The 21,676-nt window shown below is 47.0% G+C and overlaps 2 protein-coding genes across 3 annotated transcripts in view; one reads left to right on the top strand and one right to left on the bottom strand.

The window, feature by feature from the left end:
* The window catches only part of LOC100123241 (cilia- and flagella-associated protein 298-A), a 72,989-nt gene that overhangs the window by 27,454 nt on the left and 23,859 nt on the right, over positions 1-21,676 (top strand). The window contains exon 1 of one of the 2 annotated variants that reach the window (XM_003425721.5): positions 17,009-17,497. The exons of the other annotated variant lie outside the window; for it this stretch is intronic. The gene's annotated coding sequence lies outside the window, so the exon portion shown is untranslated. Of the gene's footprint in view, positions 1-17,008; positions 17,498-21,676 lie in introns of those variants that run through there. 2 annotated transcript variants of the gene reach the window in all.
* LOC100123250 lies at positions 138-4,036 on the bottom strand. Its single transcript, XM_016984132.3, has 2 exons — positions 2,271-4,036; positions 138-377 (listed from the first exon to the last, which is right to left on the bottom strand). Exon 1 carries the CDS (start codon positions 3,628-3,630, stop codon positions 2,281-2,283), a length of 1,350 nt encoding a protein of 449 aa, XP_016839621.2. The 5' UTR covers positions 3,631-4,036; the 3' UTR covers positions 138-377; positions 2,271-2,280.

The raw sequence follows: 21,676 nt of genomic DNA, 5'->3' as shown, positions 1-21,676 counted from the left end.
TATGCAATCCGCGTGTCGATCAGCTCTTCATTTCCGGTCGTTCTTCCGTCTCTTCGTCTTCTCTGGAATCACGACGACGTCGACGACGCAGTGGTGCGACCCCAAAATGTGCAGGCAGTGAGAGTAGGAAAATCTCGGTTTTTCAGCATTGCTTTATCGCGCGCGCGCTTTTTTTTTTTTTTGTTTAACTTTGAATCTCGTTTGCTTGATATCGCTGTGTGATTTTTGGTTGCGGCTTATTATTTTGTTGCTTTGCTTGATGTGTCGATGAGATAAGAAGAATTTGAACCACGCGTTCCCCCCCTCCCCACACCTTGTTAGTGTCCGCGAAAAGAGAATATCGACCCTTTAGCCGGACGCCTGCAGGAGGGGAATGCCTGTAAAAAGAAGAAAAAGATATCGATTTCAGTTTATCGTCGTTAGCATCACGCACATACGTCTCGCGACTTTGCTTCTATATATAGTCGAAAAGAAGTCGTGTTTCTTTTCTTTGCTCTTGTTTCAGATTTAGAATCAGATTTCTCTTTCTTTTCGACTATGAATTAGCGTTATTACACCGTTTCGAAAATTGCATATTTTATTTTATTCTACAACATTTAATTATTGTAATTGAGATTAATAATAACTAAAAAATAAGCAAGAAAATAATACAAAACCATGCAATTGCGCGCGCGGATAAAAAATGGTTATTTTCACATCGGCTATTTTTCAACTGCGCGTCCTTGTGTCTATAGAACACGAGAAATAAAAATAATATGCCTTGACCCGAATCCTTAATGCGATTGACAACTACTTACATCGTATGATAACAACAAAAATCCATGTCACATTCAACATTTTTCACAAGCGACCAGTGTGCGAGAGAGACAGAAAGAAGTGAAACTTTGCTGACTGTTTTGGAGTGATAATTGAAAAAAATAGAAAACCACAATCGATTTAGAAAAGTATTTATTCAGTAATACAGCGAATGTCAAATTTTTCTTTTTTCTTTTAATTAATTGCAATAGCGATAATAATGTCTATCAATATTAGTGTAGCAAAAATTTCCTTCGTAAGAATCGTTCGAAAAGTTGACTCCTCTCGTTTATTATTATAATATTCACAAAATATTATCGTCTATCATATCATCTAGCTATAATATTGAGAAAATATCGCGCGAATATACGTTATAATATCGCGACTATAGAAACCTTACTAAGGACAATACTGAATTGTGTGCGTTAGCGCCTCTATCATCGAGTATTAAGGCATGTGGCTTACTGTTCTCACTTTAATAATCTGACATCAAACACATTCAGTTACCTATCAATATTAACGTCTATATTACATGCGTGGTTCGCGCTGATAATAAATAATTCTGTGTGTGCTGATTTGATGCGAATATATAGTGTCACGTAAGAACATTTGCGTTATAATAATGCGTATTACAATATTTAGAGGTTAGGTTGCACAACAATTGAGTACAAGATTTTGTACAGTTTCGGATTGTTTCGAATTTCGTTACAATTAACATACAACGTCAGCGTATAACAACATTAAAGTATATAATTTAGAAAATTTAACACGTACGTATCATACAAATCTGCGAGAGGACGTTTTATTTTTTTTTTTGTTCAAAAAAGTCTATACGAATTACAGAACACATATCGAGTATCGCAGTGTATTTACGCTTATCGATCCACACTTTGTGCCATATTTATATAAGTTCCATATAATTATTTACACACAGTGACAGTCTGCGCAAATAACACACACAGAGATTACCATTACCAACACTATACTATGCATGTTTTAACATTAGAATCACAGACTTGCACTCTCGGCTCTTTCTTCGAAATAAAGCTGCTCATGGCGTTAGTTAATAGTATATAGATCGTAATCTGAAAATCAGCGAGTGTGCCTTGGTACGCGTGTTGGTGTGTGTGTGTGTGTGTGTGTGTGTGTGTTTATAAGAGTCTAATATACGAGAAATAGAGCAGTATAATAGAGGTGGCAGTTCAGGCCGAGTTTACAGCAAACGTTAAACTTGTATAGCGTCGGCGGCTGAACGTGTGCGGCAGTATATTTATATATTTATATATTTATGTATAAGTATCTACTATCTCGTGTATCGTGTAAGTGTATGTTTGTGTTTGTGTGTAAGTGTCGAGAGAAGTTATAGCGAGAATCCATCAGCGATCGTATGTATATCTGTCTCTAGAGTAAACGCAGGGTGGTAGCAGTGGCGTGTAGTGGCGTTTTCAGATATGTGATGATGACGTGACTCTTACGTGACTCTTCTCAGAGCGCCATAACATTGTCCCCTCCGCCGGCGTCGGCCAGGTTGCCGGAGGCGCTCTTCTCGAGGGCGAGGACCGCGAGTGCGGCCCCGGGTGTGCCCTTGAACCTCATCTTGGCGTCGTCGCCCACGACGACGGTCCGCTGACAGAGGATGAGGGTCAGACAGCTGACGACGAAGAGGATGCTGGGCAGGACCAGCGAGACGATGAACTCCTTGTAGGTGGACTGGAGATCGAAGCGCGAGACGACGATGCTGGTCTTGCCCTCGGCGTAGTAGCAGGGAAAGCGCGCCCTGGCGTTGTGATCCGAGCCGTCCTTCCCGTACTCCATGAGGAAGAACTTGCATTCGTCGCGCAGGGTGTTGACGCAGCCCTCGAGGTTGATCAGGAGTCGGCTCTCGTTCGCGATGATCAGGTCCATCTCGGGCGGCGTGACCTTGCGCGTCTCGTCGAGCGGCTTAGTAGCAAAGATGTTGAGGTACGAGAGGTAGGTGAAGTTCGTCAGGTCGGTCAGCATGTCCTTCTCGAGGACCGAGCCGTTGATGCAGTCGACGGCCTCGACGCCCAGACTGGTGTTGTAGATGCCGTAGCAGGAGGCCATCATGACGTCGCCCCGGTTCTCGTTCCAGATCTCCTTCTCGGTCTCCATGTCGATGGCGCTCTCGCAGGAGCTCAGGTACACCTTGTCGCCGCTCAGCAGGATGACGTTTTTGTTGCGGGTGGGAATGTCGACGCACCTGCGGTCACAGTTATAAGGCGTTCGAATTTTCGCGCAAGTCCCTCGATTACAATTGAACAAGCCGTCTATGTCGATGCAGGTGATCTTGCCGCGCCTGCCCGAACACTTGAGGGGCGTATCCGTGTCGTGGAACATGCACTCGAAGGCGTCGGTGATGTTGATGCAGACGCCCATGGTGCAGTTGAAGGTGCCCGTGAGGTTGCGGCACTCGTCGGCGATGCACTTGGACTTCTTGGCGTTCTCCTGGTCGATGCCGTAGCAGGTCTTGTTGGTCGTGTTGGTGCAGTTGGCCAGGAGAATGGACGAGCCGTTCCTGCGCAGGTTCACGTGGATCTGCACGCAGGGCCCGGAGGTCTTGGAAAGGCACCACTCGCCGCAGCTGCCCCACTCGCAGTTGTCGGCGTTGGCGGCTCGGATGGTGGTGCACATGGCCGGTACCTCGCTGATACCCGACTGGAACGCCCTGGTGCTGGGCATGTAGATGGCGACCGTGAGGTAGACGAGCGCCACCGAGGACAGCACCGCCGTCATCTGGCAGATGCAGATGGTGCCGCATATCCGGCCGTCCTGCGGCGGTATCACCAGGTCCTCCACTGGCACGGGCTTACCCATGGCCAGCTGCACACTCTACCTCTTCGTCGTCTGATCCCCTGTCCTCCTCCTCCTGCTGCTCGGCTAGTCTCGAACGAGCGCGACGACGACGGCGAGGTCTCGGGGCACGAGAGGCGCGCGCGCAGTCAGAGCTGGCAGAAGAACGGCATGGCGGCTGGCTGCGGCGCTACGACTGCTAGGCGACGTTCTCCGTCTCGCGCGGGGGCGGCCACTTTGCGTTTCTTTTCCGACGCTCGAACTCACGTTGCCCTTTCTCACTCTCTTTCTCACAGTGTCCTTAGGCGTTGTCCGTGCGACCAGGCCGAGCTTACGGCGACGAGGTGCACTGCTGCCCACGGTTCGTCCTTGCGTCGCGACGACGTTCCCCTAGCACTGACAGAGGCGAAAGAATGCGCGCGCGCGCGAGAGAGCGCCAGTTCGTCGGATCGATCTGCGGGGGGCGAGTCTGCGCTCTGAGCTGGCTGCATGTGCCGCAGTGACGTCAGCAGCGCCGCGGGGGTTGGCACCGCGGAGTGTGGGTCTATAGGTCGCGCGCACCCGAGCGCGAGGGCTGCAACTGGGTGAGAGGCGAGACGATACGCTCAGTCGACTATGCCGCATGGATTGCCGAGGATGCTATGAGAGCTTTCAGCTCGGTTTTCAGGGGGATTGGTTTTTTTTCGATTGAGTGTCGCCTGGCACCGCTGCGTATACCGAGATTTTTTCGACTATACGTGATTGACTGTTTTGGGGGTGTTTCGTGTCGTCGATGGGGTGGAATGTATCGTTTACACGATATGGAGCCTGGTGGAGGGAGTGAATTTTCATTTATGGATTTAGCTATGCAGGTCACAGCCTTATTTATCGCGTCAATTACAGAAGTTACGAATTAAACTCAGGCCCGATATACCCATTCGATCTCCGTCACGTTTAAGCGATTCAGATAGTTAGGTCCGATGAACACAGTCACACAGAGCTCTATATCGACACGTACGATGTATGAACTCTCTGAATGAAAATCTGACAGGGTATAGTACGGCCGAGCAGCTCTGAATAGTGGGCTCACAAGACTATCATCCCCGATGGAATATCATAACTGTAAACTATTGAATTTCCGCGGCGCCACCGACTACTATACTGCTCTCCCGCGAGTACTTGGCACCAGCGCGCGCAATCATTTAGATAATATTCCATTTCCAGCGAACAAGAGCCCAGAGTTCTCGCGATCGATCAGTTCGCGACGACGAGCTTTTCTCTCTTTTTTCCGATTTGAAAAAGTAATGACAGTAAAAAAAGGGGATTAGCATTTCCCTCGAGCTTTATCGAAGTCGATTGCAGAGGGATTTTTCCAACATTGAATTTCGAACGTAAAAATTATACTGAAAAATTTCAACGATTCCCACACGATGAATTATCGAAGACTCGCGCATCCGGTGCATCCACCCTATCGATTGGCCATCAGCTAGTGCCGGCATCCGAGGCTCTTTCCCTTTTGGCCTCGATTTCCGGAACGCGTAAAATATTCAGAAGGCGCATCCAAGTCCGCGGCGAGCACACTCTTTCCGCGCTCGTCTCCTCCTCGCCTCGATTATCTCGGGGGAGGCCGAGTGCGCCGCACTGCCGCGTGTGCTCCATTTTTAGTTGCGCATAGTCTGCTGCATACGCGCCCCCGTGTTTGCGAATCAACCCCCCGTCTGACCAAACTCGAACTTTACAGCTACTACGTGTGTTTACGGCGCGACTCATTGAATTTCGGCTGTGGAAAAATCGAAGCCAAAGTGGAATCTTGTAAGGAAAGTAGCTTCGAAGCGTATCTGCTAACATAAGATACCTTTCGTAGTAAAGAAACTTTACTGCGCGGCTTCTGCGCGACAGCTGACGTCCGCGCAGTAAAGTTTTATGGCGGAGTACTCAAGTTTGACGTTGAGAGGAAAGAAATACTTTTTCCCACGTGTATCGTGCGGGCGTCCTCTGCGCCGTGTATTTTTCTATTTTGTCGTCGTTTACCGGAGACGTTCGCGTAACGAATTTTTTGATGGATGTTTGATTCTTTTATATAAAACATTTTGTTGGTTCAGAACTGATAGATCGATGTATTTCCCTAAATAACAATACGTAACAAAGGGAAAATAAGTATCCTACCTCTGCAGTGCTCGTATCGAGCAAACACTAAGAACACGCTATAGTCCCTCCTGAATTCATTCTACTTTTCAGCCCAGATGACTGCGGCACTAGCCGGCCGGCCTCACGCAGCGCACGTGACACTCTCCTCTTTCTCGACTATATACGTCAACTCCGCACGAGTCTGCCGCATGTAATTAACGCGTCACTGGCCCGCTTTCCCAGCGGCGCGCCTTAGTTTTTGCACAATGTACTGGGCGTGGGGCTTTATGGCGTGTCGATTGTCGCGGCCGAGTTTCTGGTTTTATTTAATTAAACTTTACGTGGCTATTTTTGAAAAAACGAACGTGTATTTTTTCCTCACTCGGCCGATTTCACATCGGAAATTGTATATCGGAAAGTTGTCGGCTCGACGAGTTTCATTTTTAATCCAGATTATACGTAGTTACACGATCTAAAAATTAAAACGGGACTTCGCTGGTACTCGAAAATAGCAACTGCGAGTTTCCAACTGGGATATCATAATTGCGCGAGGAAAAAATCGATCGCGCAACGTCCTGCACGTCATCCGCCGCATAAAAAGCTCTCTCTCTCTCTCTCTCTCTCTCTCTCTCTCTCTCTCTCTCTCTCTCTCTCTCTCTCTCTCTCTCTCTGTTTTCATTTCAGTCGCCGGTTATTTACCGAGCGACTGCATACTAACTAGCTTCATTACACAAATAGACGACATCCTTTATTCGGGCGACATCGTTTTTTAAAAATAGCGCCAGCTATACGTCGTCCTATAATTCGATCAAACCCGATAAATCCAAAAAATCCCGCCTAATCGAATTCGGGAGCTTTCGCACGTCGAGCGATAGGAGCACGTAAACAAAGGCGCGTGTAATCTCGAAGCCTTGTCGTCACGTGCAGCCATTAACGGCATTAAAATAACGCGTCTCTCGATCGATCGATCGGACAATCGCCGACGCCTTCACGCTCGATTTATCGCGAGCTTGTGTAGGGGTATTCTTCTTTCTCCGCGCGAAAGAATCTACTTTTCTGTTCGGATGCATCCTAATGCCCTCGATTTGCCTGTTTCCGAGACTGTACGGGAGCTTCGATCGCCTCGAACTTTGGCCCGATGTCCTCTTGGCTGGAGTATGAGTTAACGGCGGCTCTTACGTAAGCGAGAGTTTCTTTTAGCTGCTTCGTTGGAAAAAATTGCTTTGTTGATGAGGACAGTGGTCGGAGAGTATAGGTGCTCGCGTCTAATATCTATGACAATAAGATAAGTGGCCTGGTGAATGAACGCTTAGAGCCGATGAATGAGCCGGCCACGTGACTTTTTTATTCTTCTCGGTGATGTGGGCGCGTTACGTTGTAAATAAAGCGATGGCACGATTCTTTTTAGATGTGAGAGTGCTGGAAAATATCGAGTTTTAAAAGCACTTTATAGCGGGGGGGGGGGGGTTGAAACGAAATTAGATTAGTTTGATGACGCGGCTTTAATTCGGGCCACGATAATCGTTGGAAAAAACGCTGCTGCTCTATATTTAGCTGCAGGCGCAACTGTTTTTAATTGAGTTTAGCGCTTGTTGCTTAAAAATGAGTAACGCATTGCATAAGTGTGTTATTTCCAAGTCCTACAATTCCATTTGACTGAGAAGAAAATCTCTAATATAAATTCTACGATGACAGAGCTAATGCTGAATATTAAAATCCAAAATTAAATTTACAAATACCCAAAATCATCTCACTGACCTGCACACCGTCGACTGGACAAACGCAACTCAAACGCAACTACACACACTCTCCCAGTCCAGTAACCTCAACTGCAGTCCTCTCCGCAGCGAGCATCATCCCCTACAAATTCCGGAACATCTCACCCCCCACCAAGAAAAAAAGTCTCAATTGCTCCTCTCGCAAACACCTGTCACTTGCCGCAGTACTTTATCCCCCACCAGCAAAAAGCAAACCAACCCCCTGAGCTACTACTACAAGAACAACAGCAACAACCGAAACTACTCACCCCTAGACGAGGTCGTCAGCAGATCAGCAGCAGCGACGTGGTCCGTCGTCCCCGTGGAGGGTGTCACTGACAACGACGGCTCTCTGTCTCTCTCTCTTCCGTGGTGCTGCTGCAGTGCGCGGCTGCACAACAAACATGGCGACGACGACGACGGTGGCGGCAGCGGCAGAGCAGCAGCAGCTTAGCTGGCTCCACCTCGGGGTTGCCGTATCGCACCAGAAAATCAATAGCCGGGCTTACAGGAGCTGCGAGTCGTCCACACGGGTAACGCAGGCTTGAGTCGAGTGCGGTACGGGGGCTTGTGTGGGTGTTGCTATCTGGGTGTGTAGGTTTGTGGGGCAGAGAGAAGTGCTATACTGCTCTTTGTTTCCAGGGATTTTTCGATTCGGAGATTTGACCAAAATTCGAACCCCCTTACCTTGTTCCTTATATTCTCCGTCTTAACAAACGATACGGCTGTGTTTTTCTCTCTATCCGGAGCGAAAACGAAAACGATGCCTATCTCAATAATTTGCATGCGCGCGTGTGCTTTCAACTATCACGGAAGCGTAATTACGGCCAGTGTAAAGAGAGAAGCAAAGAAACGCGTTAATTCCGTTTATACATAAAGCTCTCGACTTTTTCACGTGTTTTCAAGCCACCCGCGCACGTATATTTTCTCTCCGCAGTTGTTGCAAGTTGGATAAAGTTACAAGCATCGAATGCGCGCGTGCGGAAAGTAGAGCTCTCTGGAAAAGTGTGTCAGCCGTAGATTTAAGGAACCCCTGTCGAATCCGTTACGCGACTCTCTATCTCCCTCCCGATCTTTGCGTATCGAATAATCGACGCTTTTGCCCGACTATATAAAGCGAATAAAAATTCCGCGTATGCAACACTGCGCTTGTTGCGCGTAATGCGTTTATACGCTATACCGAGAAATTGACCGAGGCCGTTAACCTATTGTTAGCCGGTGCGCGCGAGGGAAATCTAGTCCAGTGTTTATCGCCGCTCTGCATTCGCGACGCTTAAAGACGGCTGTTACATCGGGAGCTTTGCTTAATTCTCTCTCGATTAGTTCACGGTATACTTTACGAGCTGTTACGCGCAGAAACAACGGCGACGTTTCTCCGAGCAGTCAATTAAGGGATGCGCAGAAGTAGCTTGACGGGAATCGGGAAAAAATCGGATTTCCCGAGGCGACGTCGGCTCTTTTCATACAGAAAACCTATTGGATCAAGCATCCGGAGGTCTCGGGTTCAGAACCCCGAGACGATCATTTGTCCCCGCGCAGGAGGCTCGAGGGCACGTTTGTGCTCTCTCCATTGTTTTGCGTCTCTCGGCGTAGTTTTTCGTTCTGCCGCAGCCTTCGAGTTCAGGCGCGGGAATTCGATTCCGCTCTTTCTTCTTCACTGAGCAGCCGACTCGTTGTTGAGCTTTCGAGGCTGATTTGTCCGTGTATTGTTCGGGCAGGATAGGAAATTGAGATTTGCATCGGGGCGAGCTTTCCGCTGCTGTTCGAGGGTTTAATTGGATTGTATGTTAACGACGGGCCTCTTTGCGATAAATTTTGGTTTAATTCTTTTTTTCGAAAAAAAGAGCCTCGAGTGCACTCTAGAAGAGTCGTTAGCGTATCGATCGCGGTTGGGAGATTTTTTTTTCATTTCCTTACGCATTATGATAATCCAAGGAGTTTTGCATGGGAGAAGTAATTGCACGGACGGCTGGACTCTCTCTCTCTCTCTCTCTCTCTCTCTCTCTCTCTCTCTCTCTCTCTCTCTCTCTCTCTCTCGGTGATATTGGAAATGGCACTAGCAGCCGAGGCTACTGCCGAGAGGGAGAGCGATGAATCGAGTACACCCTTTTCCCTCGGCACTGTATATACCTAACCCGATTTCCTCTTCGGTTATATTACAATGGAAGAAATATACGAGGCATGAAAGTCGGAGAAATTTCACAAAATGTAAAATACCGACTGCACTTATGTAACTCGATTTCGGCCCAAAAACGTTATCACGTACAATAGGAGCTACAATATTTCATCTGCACTCCCAACAATCCCTCTCCTCGCAAGCTCTCCTCCATTCATCCAACTTCCGCTTCCAACTCGGAGCAATGAAACTCCACCTGAGCGTAAGCCTATGCCTCTGACGATACCGATCAGCGATACAAGCGTATATCTTTTCATTAGGAGAAAGCCCGGCGAGCAGAGCCTTATCTCAAATTGTTTTCCGATACTCACGCCTCCCCCTTTCGACAATTAGAGCAGCCGCGGGATATCGGCGCCGTACCTTTGGCCCACATTCGTACACACGCGGCGGCGGCGGCGACTCTGGCGCACGGCCAGCTTTGAATCTTCGGGCTAAAGCCCTGGAGTTTAGCTCGTTCACGCGTGCTTGAGTATTAAGTGCGAGAGGGGCCGACTCGTAGGTGGGATGTTGGCGTTGAAGGTGAGTTTTGAGCAAGCGAAAGATTTTATATATTTCGAAATAATTTTAACAAGTAATCCAGAATCTTCAACGCCCACAACAATACACCACATCCTTCTTACCATTATTACACTCGTTCGACACTTCCATTAAAGCTTCCAGCACACGCGCGGTCTAAACTTTCGCAGCCGCGCAGTTTCGCGCACAATAGCCCAGTGTCGCTTCGCCTCCTCCGCGCAGGTCTGATTCATATAAAACAATCGAGTCCGCAGGACTTCATTCTGCAATGATTTTTCGCTTTACGGCTTCGTTCTCGATTAAAGCTGCTTTCGAGCGTATATAAAGAAGAATAATTTATCTCGTAGACCCATCCAACCGCAAAAAATCTCCATAGCCAACTCTCGATAAATTTCCCAGCCGTAAAACATCAACGCATCTCGGTATAAATCGACTCAATGTGAAAATAACTTAAGTTATACGGTGTTTTTCGAAGAGCCGTATTCTCGATGACTACGTCCTCAGAGCTTCACCTCGTGCGCGTCCAGCTCCCGAGAAGGTAATTTACGAGCTTCCGCTAAGTAAAACGCTGCAGCCCCTTCGTCTTCCCTCTGTTTTTCTCGCTCTCGTCGCCTGCGCTTTGTTCCTACGCGACTCTTTTTTTCTCTCAGCGCGCTGTAATCACTTTAGATGCAGGGAATTAGATAATCGCATCGCCTTTTTAAGGCTACGCGAGATGCTCGAGTTAATTACTTCGTTCCGAAACGAAATTGTTATTTATGTATACTGTAGACTGAGGAGTCTCTTTGATCCGACGAATAGTATTACGCGAAAAGAAAAAAAAAATCCGAATCAAGAGTAATTTTAATTACCTACTCTCGGGTAGAAAGATCCGAAGAATTCCTTTTATCTCGACTCTGCATGCCATTTATACCTCGTTCTCATCCGCTCTTTCCTCCCCGGACTCGTTTGAAGCGCGCGAGCAAAGTCGGCAAACAAAAGCGCTCTCATTCGCCGAGGCGCGAGGCAATAATGTCGTGCGCGCGAGAGCTGCTCTGACGAGGGACTACTACTGCTGTTGCTGCGAAAGGACACTTACACGAGCTAAAAAGAATTTCGACGACACGTGTGCTGTGCTTATGTGCTCGTCGCGGATGTTGTCGGCATAGTTTTCCGTAATTACACGGTGGTTGAGGGCTGGAATGGTTATGATCGAGCTTTTGTATCGTTTTATTAAATCGGCACAGGAAGATCGATCCTAAGCTCGCTGCGAAAACTCCGCTCGAAATTACCCAAATTAAGCTCGCAAGCCCCGTACACATCTCTCACGCGTACATAACTTCTCGCGAAGCAGATAAGCGCGAGTTTCCGAGCGTTGCGTGTGCCAAGAAAATTCCAACGGAGCTTTCACCCCACTTACAGGAAAGAAAATCGCCCGATGAAGCCTGTTATTCCTGCAAGTGAGCATCTGCGTGATTTCCTCTATTTTTTTTCCGGGAATTGGGTCACGCCAACCGATGAATGCACCGCGAGATGTTTTCTGCAGAAACGTCTTTAGAAGCGAAATTGAGTATAGAGCTTGGATGAATTTTCGAAATGAAAGCACGAAGCTCCGACACCCTTGGCTGTACGCAGAGAATGTTTCAAATGCCAGGAGTTGGCCGCGCTGCGGTTCGCCTCGGGCCAGAAGACGCGGGGCAACGCTTGTGTTTTATTCTTCGCGAGTCCTGAATTAGCCGAAGCAAAAACAATAGGTCGGGAGAAGTGCCGCGACTAAAAATATACGCGCCACGCGAATAAATGCCAAGTATGACTGCAGTGTCGGGAATCCGACAAAAAATTTGGTACGAGTATGTAAAAAATGCTGCTGGTCAATACTGCGAATGACAGACGAGATATTTTTGAATCCAGTCTAATGTATACTGAGCTCTATTTACATGTGAATGTAGAGCAGTTAATTTCAGTGATTTGTTTCAGTTTTTAATAGTCCGACCGCGTATACTATAAGTATAAAATAAAACAAAAACATTATGCTTAACGCCTCTGAAAACAAAAGACAACACAGCTGCTTATGCACGTTCCAAGATCGTAGCCATATTCATAAGGAGTCTGGGGAGTTACAAGAAGATCGGACAATAGGCTGCCTCTTATACAAAGGGCAGCACAGCAGCAGCTCTCTCGGAATGCATCAAAGTCCTCGGAGCAGCTCGAGGGCCTTCATTACGTGGCGCTCAGGGCCCTCGGCTATAGATTTGTTGTGATCGGCTACTTGGCCTTTTGTGTCCCCTTTGTTCCCGGATATTCCGATATAGTAGGCCCTCTGGCGAGTCTCTCTCTCTCTCCCTCTCTTGCGCGAGAACAAAGGGATTGAAAGAGGACGGCTCAAGTGAGAAATTGCGGGTGCTGAAAGAGCTTCGGAATCTGAAAAGCTAACGCGAGTCTCTCTCTCTCGCTCTGGTACGAGTCCAAACACACTCTCCATCCTCGTCGGCTTTTTTGCCTCGTCTCTCGTGCTTGCAGAGGAGTCAAGTGCTTTCGATTAAGTATTTTCGGATTAACGCTACGGTCTAATGAGCGCCAGTCAATATTTTGGCATATTTCGTTGCAAGCTTTTTCGAAACGAGTTTCTTCCCGAACTGCTGACCTGGTTTCCCGTAATTGTTAATCCCCGAAGGTTTAGAGACAGAGAGAGAGAGAGAGAGAGAGAAAAAAAACGAAATTCGAGTTAAACTTTTCTCTCGGAAGCTCCGGGAGGTATACGTATAAAGTCCGTTTCGCCTTTATTTGCGCCTCTGTGAAAGTCCAAGCGCGCATCTATCAAACTTTCCTCCGCGCGCGCGAGTTTTAAAATTACTCGAACCGCGTCTCGGTTCCGTATAAGAAGATCCGAGATTTCTTACTGCTTTGAATGTTTATTCTCGACGATATTAACTCGAGAAAATAAAAAAAGCAATTCCGAATTGCGATTGAATCAGAATCGATTCGATGCACTGGTAAACAACAGCAGAGCTCTGCGCTTCGAGAAGGTGTCTCCGTGGAACGATTATTACGTTTTGATCAACGGAGCTCATCTTTTTTTCAAGTAATTCTCGAAAATAACAACAGCGTAACGCGTACGGTTAATAACCCATGCAACAACTTCAGCCCCGTCCCGTACTTACCATCCATCAACACAAACAGCCGAAAATTTCTATGCACGCACTTCTCCATCATATAACAGTAGCTAGCTTAATTAATCTCTCGTTGGCCGGTGTGCCTCGCAATTAAAGAGAGATGCCGCGATAGTCATCGGTCGAGCTCGATCGTAGCCATTTATCAAGCTCGCTCGAGGAGAAAGCCATTTATAAAGGCTCTCCCGTGGCAGCGCCGGATTTTCCCCCGAAAGTTGCGGCCATCGTCTATATAGGCCTCTATCTTGTTACGATAAAGCGCGGGAGAAGACTCGACGATTTTTTTTTTTGTTTTTTTTTGTTTCCTTCGGGGGAGAGCGAAACGACTTGTTGCTTTTTTCGTCGCCGCGATGCGTGTCTAATCGCAAGGCTGCGGAAGTGAACTCACGGCGTAGCCACGGGCGACTGGGAATATCTTTTTTTAAATTTTTCAAAATAAATACAGCCTCGACTGAAATTTCTGAGAAAACCCATCTACGTAAAATTTAATTCAAGTTCATGAACCTCAATGCCCACGTAATCTGCCTAAACAGCAATCCCCATACCGCCGACAAAGGCGAAAGCCTCCCTGATTGAAAAAAGTCCGTCAGCGGCGCATAAAAAAGAGCCAGGCACGTGGCTTATCCCTCTCCCTTTGAAAACGCCGACGCTTCGGCTCTGCGTCAACATTCCGGGAGTGGAGTATACATCGTCGCCGACTGGAAAAGTTCAGTCCAAGTTTCCAGAAGGGGAGACACCCGGAAGACATATGGATCCACGGCGCTCTGAGGCTTATACCTCTACGGTTCTATTTGGATAAGGGTGAGGGGTAATTGATTACTCGTTTTCGACTTGCCGCGAGGGAGTTGATAAGGGCGTTTTGATGTTTGCGACGGTGAGGATGTTTCGAGGAGGAAGAGACAGTCGTTTAACGGCGTGCGGTGTACTGGTGTTGGGCGTGGGAAAGCTTTGAATAGATTAGTCAATTGGTTGAAAGTAGAATATGTATACGAGCAGTGCGCGAGCGTTGTATTGATTTCGAAGGGTTTACGATAAAATCAGTGTAATAAACTCGCCACGTTTATGTCGATTGTAAAGTTTTAATAAAAACGTAAAAGGACTTTTAGTGAACAATGAAAGATCGATAGTGACGAAGGTTGCACTCACTACTGAAAAAAATATCCAATATTCAATGAAGAACGTCGCAATCCCACAAACTCAAAATCTCAGCCAACCTGCAACGCATCCCTAAAAAATTAATCACACCTCCGCACAGCGCTTCATACACTCCAACTTTATAGCCCGGCCTTACTGTATCAAAGCGTCGAAAAAATCGAGGGAGAAACAAAGACTCGAACCACAATAAAAACCCGCTCCACATTCCCCGGCGTAAATCACCGAGCCTCGAGGAAAGTCGAGAAAAAAATCCCCGAATAATGGAGAGTGAATAAACTGCGGGCCTCTCGATTACATCCCGCGTGAGTCGCGAACCTGCCAGAACGACTTGGCAGGTCGCGTGTACACGGAGTGAGAAACAACATCTTGAAAAGAAGAGACGAGTGGCCAACTGGTACACTTCGATGTATAGGTATAGACGAGCGAAAGCTCGATCCGTAATTTATGCGGCTTTGAGAAACTGTCGGACTTTACATCGCGAGCTATACTGTTTGGAATTTCTCAGCACGCGACGAGCTTCAGGCGCGTAAGTGACGTTGAAATTTCACGAGTCGAAGACACCAAAAACTAAACGTAATACCGACCGGCTACAAACTTTAATCGACTATAGAAGCAGCCAACCCCATAAATTCCGGTTCATCCTGGAGCTTAATTTTTTCCTCGTCCTTTCCCTTTATACACCAACGCAAGGCTCGAACCTTCTTCGCCAAAAAAAGAAGAAGGAAAGAAAGGGTACGAGGTGTGCAGCGCCTATTGTAGATCGGCGCTAAAGTGGGTTTCGCCGGAGGCGTCTCGCGGCGCATACAAAGTGCCGCCTCGAAAACAGGGCTCGACCCGAGCTTTTCTTCTTTTCCCTCTCGCGCGAAAAACACAACACGCGAACTCTGCGCGGATGTGTACGCTGTTGAACTGCCTTTGCGACTATGTGAGTCTCATCCTTTTTTTTCGAGGGGAAAAGAGAATACGATCGACGCGATTGAATATTTACGAAGCTGTCCTTCGTTATTCGGCTGCTCTTGACTGTACTGACTTTTGAATGGAGTTTTTACGCCGTATACGCTATATCGTGGGGTGAAAAAAATTTGAAGGATCGGAATCTGGTGCGTGGGCTGTATCAGTTCTTACAGTGGATCGAAGAGAAGTTCGGAGGGGCTAGAAATAAGAAGGAGGAGCTGCGCCTATAATGTATACAAAAGCCCTGATGCAGAGATTCGATGGGAAACGCCTTTCACACCGTAGGGTCATGATCTCGGCAGTCGAGTGATTTCTGGCCGGAACGATTCGAGGGGACTTGGAAATTGTGATGTTTACCATTTTTATGAGCTTTGATTTGGAAATGATAATCTCGCGACTGACGTATTAGGGATTGGTTTATTTTTATGGGATGATCGATATCAACAATTTTCATCGGAATTAATTTATTCAACTGGTCCCAAAAATAAATCTGGCACACAAGCATAAGCTCTTAGCATAAAAAATTCAGCAGTTTAGTTCCGTTTGAACACAGTTTACCTTGCAATCAGCCACATACACCGATACGCACCTGTCACAATACATCGCGTCTAATCGTGTCGTGGATCACTCGGCGCGATATCAACACAGTTCCGACAACCTGCTCTACAATTAATACACCGTCATTCTACTTTGGCGATTCCTATCTCCATAGCTCGTCCAAAAACATCGGACGAAGGTATCCATAATAGCTCCAGCATTACTTCCTGTCATCATAAAAAGGGCCTCGCGCGTGTCGAGCCGCGATAAAAATAAGCGCTGAACTCGCCAGTCACCGCATCGATACCTGAAAATAAAATTTTATTTTTAGTGCACACAGCCTCCGGATTCATTTATATCGAAAACAGCATCGATTGCAAATTGTCGAAAGAAAAAGTGTCAATCGCAAAAGTGCACACGTAGCTCTGAAACTAAAAAGTGGAAATCTCGAATGCGCTGCGAGAGAGAGAGAGAGAGACTCGGATGGACGACGTAAGCTCGTTGAGCGCGGAAAGAACAACAAGAGCGTCGCGCGATGCAGCGAGCGCGGTGTGGTGCTTTTTTAAACGAATCCTCGAAAATTCACGTGGAAATTACGCTGCTTCGTGACTCGTTTCTCTGATCTCTCGAAAAATCAGACGACAATCCGCCTTCCACTTTACGACTTCGTCGATAGAAAGAGCAATCGCTGTCGATTACCCGATTTCAGTAGAAAACTCAGCGTTCGGTCAGACACACCGCGTTTCAAATTCAACGAAACAAAGATCCGAATAAAAAACCATTTGAAACTTTCTCTCCCCACCCCTCGCGAACATTCACACGGCAGCAGTAGCGGTAGCAGCGGTAGTTCAGTTCGCCAGGGTAAAAAGCACCCCTCTCTATCAGCAACACGGAGAGAGAGAGAGAGGGCGAGAGAGAGGAAGGTATAGCTCGTCGAAAGGCCAGCAGTAGCAGCGAGCTGCTACGGCGTCGGTCGATGCTTCAACTCGGCTGCCTGAGGGCGGCGCCACGCGCGCTCTCTCTGGAAATAAGCTCGCCCAAAGCTCGCGCACGCACAGTGTCTCGGCACGGGCGCGAGCGAGCGCAGCTGCAGCCCGTGCGCCCCTCTCTCGCTCTCTCTCTCTCAACGCACACACGCAACGGAAAGCGTCCGCGTGAGAGAGTACGACACATTATACATACCCTTTCTCTGCTCGTCCACACCTGTCCAAGTCTACTGCTGGGCCGTGGAGAAGGAGAACAGCCATGCTTCGAGCTAGACTCTCTCGGTGAAGAGAGGGAGTCTCGTGTGAGTGTGTGTGTGTCTGTGTAGCAGAGCTTGCAAGCTCCGGATCTCGTGTGTTTTGTTGGTGCCGCGGGTACACGGTGTGCAGTGAGTGTCACAGGGCTGCAATGTGACGACACGACGGTGTGCTGGAAGAAAGAAGAGGAAGACAGAGTGTGAGAGAGAGAGAGAGAGGCTGGAGCTTCTCCGGGACGAGAATGAGGGGCCACAGGAAGAGGCCGAGCCGCCCCGACGGCTGCTCTTCCGCTTCATAGGGGTAGGCTGGATACTACTGCACACCTGTCGTTGTACTTCTCTGTCTCGCTTTTATCTGGATTCGAGGTGGGGGGAGTTTTGTGTTGAGTTCTCGCGCAGGCAACGGGGGTAGCGCTTTTTATGCGCGGAATAAGGTTAAGGCTGCCGAGAAAAATTGTTATTGCTCGGGTTAAAAGTGTCGTGCGTCGGCGAGTCGTGTATTGTTTTAATGAAATTCCCGTGTTGCGATCTCGAAAAGTTTCAATCGACAATTAGTTCGCTGCAACAATCGTCGCATTGAATTCGCGTGACAATCCAGACAGAACGCACGAAAACATTTCGGATAAAAGGACCTCCGCTGAAAGAGCTTTTTTTTCCTGACGTTCCGCAAGCTTTACTACGGTCTAATTGCGCGTAATCGTCTCGTGTCATCCGCGATGTCGTAGTACGAAATCTTAGCAGTGCGCACGTGATCTTTTTCGCGACGTTAAACGGCTAGTCTCCGTTAATGCCATTTGGTCTCGCGTCAAGCCGATCTTTTTTCCGTCCGCGAGAACAATCGCGCTTTGAAACTCGAGCCGCGCATCGCTAAATACTCCGCTCGGATCTGCGACAGCTCGTAATAAAAGCTTAACGAAGGTCATCCGACTTCATCGAAACTACGCGGCGATAGCGTAATATATCAGTAATCGATGGATTATTTTTAGATACGAATCTCGCACTGTAGCTATTATTTATTCAGCGTATGCTGCGCTCGGTTACAGATGGGGCCGGAGAGATAAGCTTCGTTTTGCGGTAAATTTTTCTTAAACCTACGTCTCTCTCTCCCTGCTGCGTTTAATTGAAGGAAATATCCACGACGGTATAATCCACGTCTCTGTTTGGAGTTTGGCATTTGAAATTCAAATTTAAGCTGCTCGAGTCGTTAAGACTCGGTGTTTTACGGAACTCGGGAAGGGAAAGAGAGAGAAAAAATGTACGAATGACTCGATCCCGACAGAGAAGGAAAAATCTCGGCGCAGCCTTTGGCTTAAAGTGCTGAACTGCGCAAAACTTGTTCTGCGGGGAATTCAACACGAAATTTCTTAAACTCGTGCACATAAAGAATGAAAAGGGGGTCAGAAGGATATTTAAGCTTTTTAAGAGGAACTATTGTATTGCTCTAAATTGTGCATACTGACAAATATGTATTCGCGTAACGCATAACGTAAGGTAGAAGCTAAGCTTAGGTTCGAAGGAAAAAACATCAAAGTGCGTTTCGCACGTGTCCGAAATATTTAAATCACAAAATTCGTATAGAAAAAAAAAATATTCGGCAATCAGTCGCAAACAAAATAAAGCAATCGTCCGCCCAAACCGAGCAATTTCCGACAATCAGCGAAAATTTCGTTACCAAAAATAACCTCCCCGAAAAATCAATCGTACTCCGCACCAACGGCTCTCTCGCGTCACATACTCGCAGGTCAGAAACACATGGAACCGTCGTCCGTCAACGGGAGATTTCTCCCATACACATCACAGAGTCGAGGCTCCGATGAATGAGTGGCTGGCTTTCGCTCTATAGAAGGAGGAGGAGGGCGAGATCTTCGAGTCCACGTATCGATCGACAAATTACCGAACACGTGACGCGAATATAGGCTGGCTGGCCTCGGCGATGCGGGATTCCGAGCCTGACCTGAGACTTGCCAGTGATGGATCCTTTTTAATTTATGTGCGGGAACTGGGTTCGGGACAAAATTTGCGGATTCGACTTTTTCAACGGGAAGCACATCAGAGAGGAATTTCGTTATTACGGAGATTGTGTTTGATGTCACCGGCATGTAGGAATGTGTGGTATGAGAATTTTATGCACGGTAAACGAGTTTTTACGAATATCTTTGCTTTGCTCGGGCTGGAGTTTGATTAACAAATGTGAAAAAAGAAAACGAGCATTTATTTGCTCCGTTTCGAGCGTAGCGAGCAGTATTTTTCATATTTTCATTTACGAATCGGAGAAAAAGCGCACCGCGCTCTAGACGTATTTCAAATAGAAATAATCATAAACTAGCGAGATATGTTTCACTGAAAAAATCCCAAAAATCTTTAAATGCTTCGAGAAAGTTCTGGCAAAAGTAGCGATTATTTAGGCGAGAACATTTTCTGTATTGATTTTTCGTACGTTATCGCGAAAAATATCAAGTATTAATTATTTCATCATCAAGATATCTCAAAGTAATCACTCTGCAACACATAAAAGACATAAAAATCACTCGTTCCTCCAAATTACGCAGTGCAATTATTCCGCGATCAGTTCGACGAACGCATCAAAAGCTCATCGACAAATTCGATGAAAGGTTAAAGCTCAATCCGATGAAAAGCCCAGCCATCACACTATACATCTTCTCGTATCGCGCGATCTGTAGAGAAGAGGGCCGGGTATCCCGATCAAGAAAAAGGACACCTGCACGCGTTCCAACGGACGCTCTAAAAATACGTATAAATCAATGAAATCAATTTATCCCACAGAGCGCGAGAGAAAAAGGCTCTCTCGCGGCTGCGGAACGCTGACTTGCGCAACTGCGGACGTACGCGAGAACAGGCACACGCGAGATTTTCCCCTCTGCGGATGCTCGCTTCTACGGTCTGAACTTTTTCCGTAATAACGTTAATAGGATACCCAGACCCGGGCTGTTAACGTGTTCGTGAAAAATCAAGCAAAAAACCATATCGTTCCGCTTGAAACGATGGTCGGCAGCGTCGCCTAAAAAAATCAAATCAATCGCCGAACAATGTCCATTCAAGCCAGGCATCGCAAACAATCGAAATTCCGTCGGGCACGAGCTCGATAATTGCCACAGAGCCTCCGACAAAGGTGGCCGAGCGAGTCAGTATCGCGATTCCCGCCATACACACACAAACACTCGCACTACACTAGTACAGCCGTACATAGATCGAAGCCAATTATGCGCGAAAGAGAGCGACTATATACAGTAAGTACCTTACTGGGCGCTATACACACATGTTCACACATACACACACGCGCAGTTATGCGACCGGGCCATTAAAGTTTATGCAAACGCCGACGACGACGCGGAGTAAATCACGACCGCGACCTACAAACGAAAGCTCGCCGAGCGGCTTTCTCCTTGCCTAATTGATAGGGCGCTGCAGAATTTCGAGGGAGCGGAGTTTGTTTTTGCGAGGAGTTTCTCCGTCTCGAATAGTTGGGCAAACTGCGCGCTGGGGGTGACTGAATGGATTTTAAATTTTGAATCGATCGCGGAGAAGAGTGACAGCAAAGCGCATGCGGTGAACGTGAAATTTGTGTACTGTTTCTATTTTTAACCGCAAAATTCGAAGCTTCAACCTCGCGCTTTTACCCCTGTTGTACTATACTGGGAATTTAGTTTTGTTCGGGTGGTGAATTCTCGCGCGGAGAGAGTCTGCGCATACATCGTCGTCTGTAGGCTAACGACTTTGGAACTAGGCACAGTCGCGTCTAACTTAGATGAATAGCCGTTTATCCGTGGATTTGCTGGATTGTTGGAATGACGGTACTATAGCTGGGAGAAGGAATAGTTTTAGAGTGTTGTAAGCGAGACGATGTTTTTTTTTGTATTCAATTCGACGTTTTTGCAAATACGTCGTAATGAAAGACGAAGTCCGAAAGCTTGGGAAGATTGATACGCCCACTGACGAGGATCACGTCTTTCTCAATCAGGAGCGAGTATAGAATGATTAATTGATCTGCGACGCTCCAGGGAGGTTTTTCGTGACGTTATCTTATTGCGTATACGGCTCAGACGTTTGAGTTCGGTGAAACTTTAGCCGAGATAAAATTATTTTAATAAAAGCGTAGGTGCAGTACACTTATCTGAAAGGGTATTTTAATGTCGAAAAGTGCGGTGGGCGTTATTGATGCTCGAATTATATATTTGTCAGTCTTGCCAAGCAATATACGTTTGCAGGGATTCAAAGGCCTTGTAGCTTAATTACTTAAGATGCGAAATTTACTATAACGTAATACTTCTATCGGTAAAGAATTTCAAACAAATCGATCTTGCTCAAATTGATTTTAAAACTGATCGCAACGGTTTATCATCTACGCAAGCAGTTATAAATAGCCTTCTGAACCCATGCGGACTTTTTATGGGCATCATTTTTTCATGACACAGATTTGTGTCGACATTATCGTCCGTTACATCATTCATTTTCCGCTATA

Source organism: Nasonia vitripennis, chromosome 3 (genome assembly GCF_009193385.2).
Source record: "Nasonia vitripennis strain AsymCx chromosome 3, Nvit_psr_1.1, whole genome shotgun sequence".
NCBI classification, from domain to species: domain Eukaryota; kingdom Metazoa; phylum Arthropoda; class Insecta; order Hymenoptera; family Pteromalidae; genus Nasonia; species Nasonia vitripennis.
The sequence above is the reverse complement of the archived record's forward strand: the minus strand, read 5'-3'. Positions and strand labels throughout refer to the sequence as shown.

What these genes read in the sequence shown, in the direction of transcription:
- LOC100123250 (XM_016984132.3), bottom strand. Translation starts at nt 3,630, where the DNA reads ATGGGTAAGCCCGTGCCAGTGGAGGACCTGGTGATACCGCCGCAGGAC.